Raw genomic sequence first — 13112 nt, 5'->3', positions numbered from 1 at the left:
TTTAGGATTGTTAAGTAGTTTTAAAGATCCCATAGCCCGGAAGTGCCAATTAACGCTGCATTTTTGTGTGTATCTGTGTCATGACCTCGTCTATGAAGCCCTAAAAGTCCATAACAATCAGTTCAGCCACTGCTTAGAGCGCAGGGTTTGATTGTTTTCCTGAGCTCCACGAAGCGGAACGACACTAGAGTCCGGGCACATCCAGAGCTGACGTGCCAATGACGTCACTTCCAGGTAACTGGCCAATCACAAGACAGTCCGTGTTCTGCGGGTGTGGTTTTGGTCTGACACAGCGCGGCTGACGAGAGCGTCAGTGATGAGGCCTTTACATCGGCTCGTTTGTAGCGACGAGGACGTTTTTGACCATAAAAAGGACTTCATGTTTGTAAGTACACCTCCATATCTCACATAGAAGTGAGACAGGACCATGCTATGGCCGCTTTAAGTGATCTACAGTTCAGCTTGATTTGTGTGTGGGAAGTCTCTTCCTGTGACGGCAGTCTGACCAATCATCGCATAGTTACCTACTCAGCACGATTTTGGAACCTCGCCTGAGCAGGTACTAAAAATAGTACCTGGTACCAGGCGAGGCAAGTAGAGCCGGTGGAAATGCGCCAACAACAGGGGGAACAGCTAGCTTAGCTTAGCATAAACATCCTAACTTGGTCAAACTTTAAATTTTCCCACAATGAAAACATGTTGGCTTGTGTTGAAATGGTTGCTATGGCAACAACAGTAACATTAGTTTTTGTGTTTATTTAAAAATATACATTTTGTGTCACTATTTTTGTGTGTGTCTGTGTGTGTGAGATCATGTGTTTTACTCCATGTTTAAAGAGTTTATCTTGTTTCCAGAAGGTCTCAACAGAAGCAAAGAGCTCAAGAGTAAGTAGACAGTAACTGTTGTAACCATGTAAACATTACGTCCTTGTGTCTCTGCGACATTTCACGTGTCCACTTGAGGACAGGAGGTCGCCCCCAGTGCCCCCTGCTGTGTCCTACACCATCACGTTAATGTTCCATGAGGAGGGTCTCAGTGTTTCTGGGACTATTTTCAGCAGCGTAATCTGTGAATCTGTAGCCGCATCTAAGGCTCATTTCAGCCAAATTATAAGAACAAGATGGATAGATAGAACTTTATTGTCATTGGTTTGAAGCAGCTGAAACATGCAGCTTCAAACGGCTGATGTCATTCTTTGTAGAAGCGTAGCTGCTACAGAGCGTAGCCGCAGTGTCATTGTCACGTTTCCCACCGCTGTTTTTGTGTACATTCAATAGTCTTCTTGTCATCAAATGTTTTCGTCCAGAAAAATCAAACCTTTTCCGACTTTTCCTCCAGACGGTAAAGATAGTAAAAACAAAGAAGCCGCTGCCGCCGCCTCCTCTTCCTCCTCATCTTCCTCTGCCAAGCCCAAAGTTAAGAGCAGCAGCAGCAGCATCGCAGGCATTGCCCTCTGTTGGCAGGGAGTTGTAAAGCGCCAGGTACGAAGGTCATGTTTGTGCGACATTTAAACGCCAGTGTTCTGATGTGAGTCTGATGCCTGTAATTGACTCCTCCCCTCCAGGTGAAGAAGTTCCTGGAGTCGAGCTTCAGTCAGCCAGACTTCGTCGAACGTTATCGGACTCTTTACCTGCGGCTGAAGAATGCCATGGAGGAGCTGTTTGGTCAACAGACGGCGTTCGTCCTTGCCCTTCGACACGGTTTCTCTGCTGCACTGTTACAGCTGTCCATCCTCAGAGCAATGCACGTAGGTCCTGACGGGACAAACTCAGGTTAAAGTCCGTGTTAATTCAGGTTTAGCCCAGGTTGTGGTGATGACGGTGTTGCTTTGGTCGTGTGCAGGTCAGCGAGCGTTTCGCTCAGTACACTGATCAGATGATCCAGGTGGCGGCGTCGGGCAGTGTGGAGACTCAGCAGCGGCTGCAGCAGTTTCTGGAGCCGATGCTCTTCCTGTCGGGCCTGGAGCTCGCCACCACTTTCGAGCACTTTTACAGGTTTGAACGGCGTCGACCACGAGAAAACGAAACGGTTACAAAAAGGCGGCTGTGAGTGCTGATGACATCACTCTCTCTCTCTCAGGTACTACATGGGCGACCGGCTGCTGGCTCAGGGGAACGTGTGGTTGGAAAGCGCCGTGGTGGATCAGATCGGCAGCTGCTTTCCGAGCCGCTTCCCTCAGCAGATGCTGAAGAACCTGAGCGAGTCAGCTGAGCTGCAGCAGGAGTTTCACCAGTACCGACTGCAGCAGTTTGATCGCCACCTGCAGGAGCACGACCAGGTGACGCCTCCACGCCGTGTTCTCACACAGGTTCCTGATCTGTAATCTGACATCTGACAAACCGGGCTCGGCATGAATCTTTTGGGTTTGACGCATGATTTGAATAAACGCTGTCTTTGCAGATGATGGAGGAGGAGTGGGCGGAGTCAGAGGATGAGGCTGACGTCCGCGTTCTGGTTCTGTCTCCACGCTGCTGGAATGTGTCCTCGTTCTGCTTCCTGGACGAACCAGGAAAACATTTCCCATCAGAACTGTGTTCATACCTGAACCAGTTCACCCAGTTCTACGCCCACAGTCAGTACCAGTTCTCACTCTCACTGATCCCGGCTTAATCCAGGCTTTCTTTCGGTTATAAACCCCACTTTAAAATGATACTTTGGGTATTTTTGTGTTGTGTCGTGCTGAGAACCAGCCTGAGACACAGAGGCTCATCGGATACAATCTACGTCACATGATCAAGTCTTTATCTCATTGTTCGACAGACTTGTAAACCACTCACTCTCCCACACCAAACCCCATAGAGAAAGTCAGTGATTTTGACATCACAGCACACAGGAGTTGTTGATCCTCTGCTGCCTCCATCGCTAAGTTCAAATGTCTTATTTTGGCATTTTGGCTTTTAAAATCCTTTGTCCAGATTAACCTCAGTGACACAAAGTGACCACATGAGGCAGCAGAGGACCAGCAGCTCCTGTGTCCCCGCCAGCTAAAATCACTGATTTTCTCTGTGGGGTTTGGTGCGGAAGAGTGAGTACTTTACAAACTTCAGTTTCCTGTTGGAAAGTCTGTCTAACAGATCAAGCTTCTGTTTGTCGGGTTGGTTCTCAACAGTAGGGGGCGCTCACCGTGCAGTCAGTGCTAATAATTTGTCAGTACCTCATATAACCACACTTTAAAGAAAAACTGTGTCTGGTTAAAAAGGATTAAGCTGGAAGGTAGATTAATATGTGTGTGTGTCTCTCAGGTCAGTCCATGTATGGTCTGAGTCACTCTAAGCCACGGCGTCTCCAGTGGACGTGGCTCGGTCACGCTGAGCTGCAGTTTGGCCTCCGGACTCTGCACGTGTCCACACTGCAGATGTTTATACTGCTGCAGTTCAACCAGCAGGAGGTAACGCACACGCACACACGCACTTACACACACACGCTCACTCGATGTGCAAAATGTTTCAACTTCACAGCAAAGTACAGAAAAACAAATGTGTGATGTCACATGTGTGATGTCTAATGCGTGATGTCATGTGTGATGTCATCATGCGTGATGTCATGTGTGATGTCGTCATGTGTGATGTCACCATGCGTGATGTCACGTCACCATGTGTGATGTCTCATGCGTGATGTCATGTGTGATGTCATCATGCGTGATGTCATGTGTGATGTCGTCATGTGTGATGTCACCATGCGTGATGTCACGTCACCATGTGTGATGTCTCATGTGTGATGTCTCATGTGTGATGTCTCATGTGTGATGTCACCATGTGTGATGTCTCATGCGTGATGTCACCATGTGTGATGTCACATGTGTGATGTCTCGTGTGATGTCACCATGTGTGACGTCTCATGTGTGATGTCACCATGTGTGATGTCATCATGTGTGATGTCTCCATGTGTGATGTCATCATGTGTGATGTCGCCATGTGTGATGTCTCATGCGTGATGCCATCATGTGTGATGTCTCATGTGTGATGTCTCATGTGTGATGTCTCATGCGTGACGTCACATGTGTGATGTCTCGTGTGATGTCACCATGTGTGACGTCTCATGTGTGATGTCACCATGTGTGATGTCACCATGTGTGATGTCTCATGTGTGATGTCACCATGTGTGATGTCTCATGCGTGATGTCACATGTGTAATGTCTCGTGTGATGTCACCATGTGTGATGTCTCATGTGTGATGTCACCATGTGTGATGTCTCATGTGTGATGTCTCATGCGTGACGTCACATGCGTGACGTCACATGCGTGATGTCATCATGTGTGATGTCATCATGTGTGATGTCTTATGTGTGATGTCATCATGTCTTCACTGACTGTGGTCTCTCTGTGCAGGAGGTGGAGGCGGAGTCTCTGCTGCAGGCGACCGCTCTGTCCGCTGTCGTCCTGCTGCACGCTCTGACACCGCTCATCAGTGAGGAGGGGCCGCTGACCTGCAGTCGACCTGATGACCCCTGCCAAGGTCACACACACACTTACACATTATTGATAACAATATGATGGTTTTGTTTTTTCCGTGGAAAGCTTCAGTTCAGTCAGGATAATTAGGACATGTTCCTGTTGTCCCTCTCAGGTGTGCTCAGGTTGAGCCAGCAGGTGGCGTCCCGCAGTCATAGCGGCGTCCAGACATCTGTCCACCTGCTGCCCAAACAGACGTACCTAAAGGTGGACGAGGACGCGGCGGCGGCGCTGGAGAGGAAGAGGAACTTCATCTACTGTCTGATCGTCCACATCATGAAGCAGGAGAAGGAGATGCACATGGACAACCTGGTCTTCAAGGTCAGAGGTCACAAGGTCCTCCTGTCCCACAGGTGAGCCATCAGCAGGCGGTGCTAACGACTGTGCTCTGGTCTACTCCAGGTCCTGGACTCGTGTCAGAAGCGAGATGCGGCGCGGCCGCTGGGCGGCGGTCGTTTCAGCTGCAGCACGGCTGACGTCCTCTCCTGCATCATGCACGTCATCAGCAAAGGCTGCGTCCGCCGCAACGACGACAACCCGCACATCGTGGAGTTCATCCCCAGCGACCCGTCCACGCCGCAGAAAGGTCAGGCCCAGTTCTCCTTCAGCGACGGTGCCGAGAGCCGCGCTGACAGCTGCGCCGACATCAGGTGAGTTCAGAGTCAGGGAAAGTGAAATTAAAGGTTGTGAATCTTTTTTTCTTCATTAACTGCGTGATTGTGTAAAGCCTGGCGTTGTCTCCGCTGCGGTTTGAGGACGGCGTTCTGGACACCGTCCTCTTCTCGATGGGTCGAACGATGACGCCAGAGGAAGTCCGTCAGCTGATGCAGAGGACGGTCCATCAGGTGAGTGTCAGGACTGTGGTGGAGGCGTGTTCTCACTCTTGTGTCTTCTGATTCTCGTCGCCTGTCCCTGTGTCCCCTTGCAGGTCTCTGGGACTCTGAGTCTGGACGAGGATCGGGCCGAGCACCTGCTGCTTCACTGTAAGTGGAACGTGGACCTGCTGGTGCAGCGGTACACTGATGACCCCGACGCCCTCATGATGGCCGCCGGCATCAAGTGCAGGAACCCTGAGCCAACACCGAGCCCCACCTCCACCTGCCCGGTCTGCCTGAGCGCCCGCAGCACCACCGCTGAGCCGGTGCCACTGCTGAGCTGCATGCACTACTGCTGCAGGGTGAGACCGTTACTATGGTTACTGTGTGTGTGAGTAACCTGTGTCTGTGTGTGTGTAAGTAACCTGTGTCTGTGTGTGTGTGTGTAAGTAACCTGTGTCTGTCTGTGTGTGTGTGTGTGTGTCAGTCATGTTGGCAGGAGTATCTGACAGCGAGGATCGAACAGAACCTGGTGATGAACTGTAACTGTCCGATCACAGACTGTCAGGCTCAGCCCACGTCCCAGTTCTTCCTCAGCATCCTGACCGACAAGGACACTGTCACCAAGGTAACCACCTCCAGAATGTTACCATGACAACCTCAGGTCACTTTTATCCTGAGGAGAGAAGGTGGAGAGTGCCCTTCTCAGGATGAACGTGGAGCGCTGCTCTAACCTGACGTGTTTGTGTTGCTCTGCCCCCTCTCCCTCAGTACAAAAGTGCCCTCCTCAGGGTGTACGTGGAGTGCTGCTCTAACCTGACGTGGTGCACCAACCCTCAGGGCTGTGATCAGATCTTGTGTAAGGAGAACATGGGCAGCATGGGAACCTGTTCCAAGTGCTGCTGGTCGTCCTGCTTCAGCTGCAACTTCCCCGAGGTCACACACACACACACACACACACACACACACACACACACACACACACACACACACACACACACACACACACACACACACACACACACACAGATGATGAACGTGTCAGGTCGGCACTGACAGTAGCTCCTCCCTCCTCAGGCTCACTACCCGGCGAGCTGCAGTCACATGTCTCAGTGGATGGATGATGGAGGTTTCTATGAAGGGATGACGGTGGAAGCTCAGAGCAAACATTTAGCCAAACTCATCTCCAAACGCTGTCCCAGCTGTCAGGCCCAGATCGAGAAGAACGAGGGCTGCCTGCAGTACGTACCTCCTCATCTTCCTCATCATGATGAAGACGAAGATGATGATGATGATGATCCTCTATCTTTCTCCTCAGTATGACCTGTGCCAAGTGTAACCATGGATTTTGTTGGCGTTGCCTGAAACCATGGAAACCGACGCACAAAGATTATTACAACTGCTCGGCCATGGTGAGTTTTATAAACGACAAAAACACTAAAGGTAGAACACTTATTTTAAGATTAATGATAAAAGTAAAATATCAAAAAATAAGCAGGTCGGGGAGTGCAGCAGTCTCCTGATGACGGCAAAGACACGGATAGAAGAATAATCTGAAAGATTAACGATTCTTCGCACAATTTCGTGCCAGGAGCCGTTTCAGCCCCTGGTATTTGTGGCTCTGGCCCGAAATAATAATATAATTGTATATATGTATATGTATATGTATGTATGTATGTATATATGTATATATATACATACACACACACACACACATATATATATATATATATATATATATATATACATATACACACATATATTTTTATATATATATGTATATATAATAAATGAAACGGGTCATTGTAAAAATAAATAAAATAATGTTTCTGAGAGCAAAAATGTGTAGTAATAATAATGATAATAATAATTGGCCAATGAATTGATGATTATTGTACAGCACTGCAGGTCACATGACCACACACCTGTAGTCGTTGGCTCTCGAGCTACAATAACAATTTTTGAGTGGTTGTTTTGTTGGTTATCATTATCACTGTTGTTTCAGGTGAGTAAAGCAGCTCGTCAGGAGAAGAAGTTCCAGGATTATAACGAGCGTTGCACCTTCCACCATCAGGCCAAGGTACTGAGCGTTTATTTCATTTGTTTGTTTTAGTGTGATCTGAGCACAGAGCTCCTCCTCCTCACGTGTCATGGCCGCTGTCCTCCTGACTGAACAATCATGACACCAGAACATCTGAAAAGCACTTCTGATTCTGTCCTACAGACAGATCTGCTGACTCAGCTGATTTGAAATGCGACGCAGACACGATGAACTTTGTCACCGACGTTTTAATCCTGAGAAATCCACAGATTAGTCAAGATGGCGGCGCGCACAGACACAGCGGCTCGCAGCTCCGTGTTTTTTCTCTTTCTTTTGTGTGTTTCCGTATGTCTTTTCGTTCCGTAAACACATCTACAGTCGCCAGGAGCTACTGGACATTGGATGCAGCCACAGATCGACTATAATAGCAGAATCGAGTCGATCTCACGACATCTCACATGCCTTAGCAAGGACACCGGAAGCTCCGTGGATTGTCAGCGAAGGCGCAAAAGAGAGGAAGCAGAAGCGAGGCTGCCGGTCTGGACTGCTAGTCAGACTGAGGAGGAACCCACACAAGCCTCCCCTCCCGAGTATGTTTCTCACCAACGCATGATCCTTGATCCACAAAATGGACGAGCTGGAACTACTCACCGAGACCAATCGATATGTTCGAGACTGCTGTGTTTCCATCATATATGAAACCTGGCTTCACCCGCTGATCCTGACCTGAAGAGAGGAATCAGGAAAGCAAAAGCAGAGCACAGACAGAGGATTGAAAACCACCTCTCTAACAACAACCCCAGACAGGTGTGGCAGGGAATCCAGCAGATCACCAACTTCAACTCTAAGCTGGGTGAACCCCAGAAAAGCTTCTGGACCAGACGGTATTCCAGGGAAGGTGCTCAAGGCCCGCGCGTCACAACTCTCGCAGGTCTTCACCACAATCTTCAACCTCTCCCTGACACAATCCATCATCCCAGCTTGCCTGAAATCGTCCACCATCATCCCAATCCCTAAAAAATCATCCGCCGCCACCCACAAGAACTACCGCCCAGTCGCACTCACACCCATCATCACCAAGTGCCTGGAACGGCTGGTCCTAACCCATATCAAGACCTGCCTCCCTCGACCCTCACCAGTTCGAACAGGTCGACGGAGGATGCAATAGCCATCACACTCCACACCGTGCTGAGCCACCTGGAACACCGGGAGAGCAACGTCAGGATGCTCTTCATTGACTTCAGCTCAGCCTTTAACACAATCATCCCAGACATCCTGGTCAGCAAACTGTCTGACCTGGGACTCCCCCCACCCACCTGCTCCTGGATCAAGGAGTTTCTCACAAACTGACCCCAGGCGGTCAAACTGGGTCACCACCTTTCCTCCACCCGGACACTGAGCACAGGCTCCCCACAAGGGTGTGTGCTGAGTCAACTGCTCTACACCCTCTACACCACTAACTGCAGACCCACCCACTCCAGTAACACCATCATCAAGTTGGCAGACGACACGACGGTGGTGGGACTGATCACGGGGGGAGACGAGTCTGCCTACAGGGACGAGGTCCAGAAACTGTCTGAGTGGTGCTCAGTAAACAACCTGTCTCTAAACACCACGAAGACAAACCATCGAGAGCATCTTAACCTACTGCATCACGGTGTGGTTCTCCCACTGCACCGAGGCGGAAAGGAAGAGGCTACAGCAAGTGGTCAAGACAGCACAGAGGATCATCGGATGCCTCCTCCCTTCCCTGAGAGACGTCTACTCACAGAAGACAGTTCCCACCCCGCAACATCACCTCTTCGACCTGTTACCCTCTGGCAGACGCTACAGGTCCATCAAAACAAGAATAAACAGACTCAGGAACAGCTTCTACCCACAAGCCATCACTACACTGAACACAAACAAACACTGACACACACACACACACACACACACACACACACACACCACCCAAGGACAATGTGCATATATTGTAACAAAACACTGTACATATTATCTATTTTATATCCCTTTGCACTAAACACCTTGTTCCTTTTTTTTTTATTACCTGTACTTTTTTACGTGTACTTTGACACTCGGTTGCTGCTATAATTTCGTTGTACATTGTGCAATGACAATAAAAAGGATTCTGATTCTGACTAGACGATCCAGTCCAGATGCAGGAACGTCGGAACATAAACAGAAGTGGAGACCCGATGACTGTTCTGTCATAAACACGTTTAATACTCATGGCTATGACGAGTCCAACGACGTCTGTTAATCCCTCACACTACAGGATAATCACCCACAATTATCGGAAGGACCAGATCGGGATCGAAATCTGGCTAATTATCCTACAGTGTGGGGGCGGGACTTAAGCTATAAGCTCCACCAGAGCTGACGGCTCTATCAATCAATCTAAGGATTTTAATGAATTGAGCCATCGCTAGTCGTCACTGTGCTACGTATGCAGAAGCACCAATGTGACAGATGTTTGTACGCGGTGTGTAGTTTAACACATTCTGGAACCAGTTCAGACCAGTTTAACCAAGTCTAAACTGCTCTAACAGAATCAGAAGAATCTGTCTGAAAACAGTTTAACACATTCTGGAACCGGTTCAGACCAGTTTAACCAAGTCTAAACTGCTCTAACAGAATCAGAAGAATCTGTCTGAAAACAGTTTAACACATTCTGGAACCGGTTCAGACCAGTTTACATTGGTCAAAAAACTGAAACCAACCAGAAAACAGTTTTAGTATTTGGTCGCGTGAAAGGTTCCAAAACCAGTTAGACGTTTGAACCCAGCCAAAGTCTTGTTTTCGTGTTACAACATGAAAATCTGGTTTCAGAGTGAGTTTGAAGTGTGACGTTCTCCCTTCCAGGATTTTGCGATCACCCTGGAGAACAAAGTGTCGTCCATTAACGAAGCTCTGCAGATGAAGTCTCTGACGTTCGTCATCGACGCCTGTAAAATTCTCGCTCAGGCTCGGAAGGTAAAACAAACTCATCATCATGACCTTCATCATGTGTGTGTTTGTGTGTGTGTTGACTGAGTTTTGTGCTGCCCCCTGCAGGTGCTGGCCTACTCCTGCGTCTACAGTTATTACAACCAGGAGACGGAGAAGATGGACGTGATGGAGCAGCAGATGGAGGCACTGGACCTTCACACCAACGCCTTGCAGATCCTGCTGGGTGAGACACCCCCCCCCCCCCCCCCCCTGCCCTTTACCATCATCAGTGTGTTTGTGTGTGTGTGTGTGTGTGACGCTCTGACGTGTGTTTTCTCAGAGGAGACGCTGCTGCAGTGCACTGACCTGGCCTCATGTGTCCGGCTGCTGAAACCAGAACACCTGAACACCGGACTGGAGCTGATCCGACGCATCCAGGAGCGTCTGCTCGCCATCCTGCAGCATTCCACGCAGGTAATCTGAAACCAGTTTTGAAACCAGTTCAAACCAGGTTCAATTCAGTCTGAAATAAATTCAAACCAGGTTTTATACAGTATGAAACCAGTTCAAACCAGGTGTAATCCAGTCTGAAACCAGTTCAAACCAGGTTCAATCCTGTCTGAAACGAATTCAAACCAGGTTTAATCCTGTCTGAAACCAGTTCAAACCAGGTTTTATACAGTCTGAAACCAGTTCATACCAGGTTTAATCCAGTCTGAAACCCGTTTAAACCAGGTTTAATCCAATCCACAGTCTGCTGGAAAACCAGTTCACAGACTGGTCTGAAATCAGTCCACACTGATACTGGTTTAACATTAGAATCAAACCCAGTCCTAAACCTGGATCAGCCTGGTTTAACCCCAGTGTGAACCTGGTTGAAACAAGTTTATATCGAGTCAGATTGAAACCAAGATTAAAATCAATGAGAAACCAGAAAACTGTTTCCACCTGGAACTGGAACTTTGACTTTGTTTGTCTAACTAAACTTTATTGATACTGAAGTTTCAACAAAATTTCCTGAACGATGCCTGAAAGTTTCCTGATCTTTACCTTGATTATTCCTGAACGTTTCATAGTGATTCCTGAACATTTCCTGAATGTTTCCTGTTTGTATCCACCAGGACTTCCGGGTCGGTTACCAGTCTAAGAGCGGTCAGGAACCAGAATCTGCTCAGGCATCAAACCTGTCCAATAACAGCAACGCTAACAAAAAGTAAGTATGACGAAGCGTTGACAGTTTAAACGACGTGATGCAGAAAAGGGGCGGGGCCATCGAGTTGACTCAGTTATGTTTTGGTTTGTTCACAAGGTCGAAGTCGGACCGAGCGTCAGACTCTGGAGACTCAGACAACAACAACTACGCAGGTGAGGAAGGCGGCGACGAGGCAGAGGACGAGGACGATGAGTACGATGAAGAGTACGTCCCCGAGTGGCACGAGGACTACGACGAGGACGACATTGACGAGGACGACTTGTTCTCCGACGACGACGAGTCCGAGAACCTGGAGCGGGACTTCAGCCCTTTCGACTGAGGCGGAGGGAAACGGAAACCTCCGCCCTTGAGTTGAAGAATGAGAGGACGGGAGGGGCCTTGTTGTGGCCCCGCCCCCCTCCTCACCAACATCTATTGCCACCTGAGAATGTCGGGAATGTCAGGAGACGATCATTGGGACGTCCTCCGTCGCCTGAATCCCAAACACCGCCCCCCCACATCACAGCTGCACTTGCTTTTCTGCGCACTGTATTTTATTTTCTGTGTTTTCATGAAGTCCGATTACGGAAGAGGACCAGGGTCATGTGACGCAAAAAAACTGAAACCATTGGTTCCCAGTTAATTTAAACATTGGTAGTACTCTGAAACCTGTTTATGTTAAACCAGTTAAAACCTGTTCAATCCAGATTACATAGAACTCAATCTGAACCCAGGTCAGCACATTCTGGAACCAGTTCAAACCAGTTTAACCAAGTCTAAACTGGTCTAACACATCAGAAAATCCGTCTGAAACCAGGTTAACACATTCCGGAACTCGTTTAATCAAGGTGAGAAACAATCTGAAACCTTTTCAGACCAGTCTACGTTGGTCAAAATACTGAAACCAACCAGAAAACAAAGTTTTAGTATTTAGTCGTCTGAAAACACTTGTTTCACAACTGGTTCCAAAACCAGTTAGAAGTTTGAACCCAGCCGAAGTCTTGTTTTTGCTATTGGCACTGGTCTAAACTAGAAACTTTCTTTCATGTTAGAACCAGTCTAAACCAGAGTTAATATCTGAATACAAAGTCCTTTTTAAATTTAAACCAGTTTGTTTGTGGTTTTGTGGCCTGGTGTCTATTTTGTACTAAACTGCCTCTGCTCTTTCCTGGTCCTGGTCCCGGTCCTAGTCCTGTCCTGGCCCTGGTCATTTGGAGGATCAGTTTGTTTGTTTCCTGGTTTATTGGTCGTCAGTTCAGTTTCATGTTTTCACGGCGGACGCGATGACGTCGCCCTTTAGTTTGGAGGAAACAAACAAACAAACCGTTGGTCTGTTTTTCTACGAGTTTAACGAAAAGTTGAGATGTTTCTATGCATCGCTGCAATAACTGATCCCCCGATCAGTCGCTGATTGGCTGGCTGTGGTTCTGTTTGTGTTATTTGTTTTAGTTTTTTGACAGATCCTATAGATACATACGTTCATGTCAATGTTTCTTTGGAGTCGAGCGACTCCTCGCAGCAAAAGTCAATAAAAGCTTTTTCTTTTTCTGCTCAAGTCTTTTTTTGTTCCCCAACAGTAAAATGTTCTGAGTGTCCCTTTAAATCCATGTTAGTGACATCAAGTGTTAAAGGTTTTTATAAAAAATATATGGATTCTAATTGGTTGTCTCCCTGTAAATAT

General features: G+C 48.1%; 1 protein-coding gene across 5 annotated transcripts in view; it reads left to right on the top strand.

Annotated features, from left to right (window-relative positions):
• Positions 1–12981, top strand: part of LOC131473615 (cullin-9) — a 31019-nt gene extending 18038 nt beyond the window's left edge. The window contains exons 24-45 of one of the 5 annotated variants that reach the window (XM_058650942.1): positions 859–885; positions 1340–1482; positions 1566–1748; positions 1844–1995; positions 2081–2309; positions 2402–2573; positions 3244–3389; positions 4330–4456; positions 4568–4773; positions 4855–5102; positions 5180–5297; positions 5381–5629; positions 5755–5895; positions 6039–6203; positions 6345–6508; positions 6586–6679; positions 7273–7347; positions 10174–10284; positions 10366–10483; positions 10580–10713; positions 11361–11452; positions 11549–12981. In XM_058650942.1, the coding sequence (XP_058506925.1) occupies positions 859–885; positions 1340–1482; positions 1566–1748; positions 1844–1995; positions 2081–2309; positions 2402–2573; positions 3244–3389; positions 4330–4456; positions 4568–4773; positions 4855–5102; positions 5180–5297; positions 5381–5629; positions 5755–5895; positions 6039–6203; positions 6345–6508; positions 6586–6679; positions 7273–7347; positions 10174–10284; positions 10366–10483; positions 10580–10713; positions 11361–11452; positions 11549–11771 (3317 nt within the window). In that variant the 3' untranslated portion in view covers positions 11772–12981. Of the gene's footprint in view, positions 1–855; positions 886–1339; positions 1483–1565; positions 1749–1843; positions 1996–2080; positions 2310–2401; positions 2574–3243; positions 3390–4329; positions 4457–4567; positions 4774–4854; positions 5103–5179; positions 5298–5380; positions 5630–5754; positions 5896–6038; positions 6204–6344; positions 6509–6585; positions 6680–7272; positions 7348–10173; positions 10285–10365; positions 10484–10579; positions 10714–11360; positions 11453–11548 lie in introns of all 5 variants that reach the window. The other 4 variants (XM_058650943.1, XM_058650941.1, XM_058650945.1 and 1 more) reach the window with 4 other exon arrangements.
• Positions 12982–13112: the final 131 nt, after the last annotated feature.

This window comes from Solea solea, chromosome 15, assembly GCF_958295425.1.
Source record: "Solea solea chromosome 15, fSolSol10.1, whole genome shotgun sequence".
NCBI lineage: Eukaryota > Metazoa > Chordata > Actinopteri > Pleuronectiformes > Soleidae > Solea > Solea solea.
Note: the sequence above shows the minus strand (reverse complement) of the source record. Positions and strands in the feature narration are given on the sequence as shown.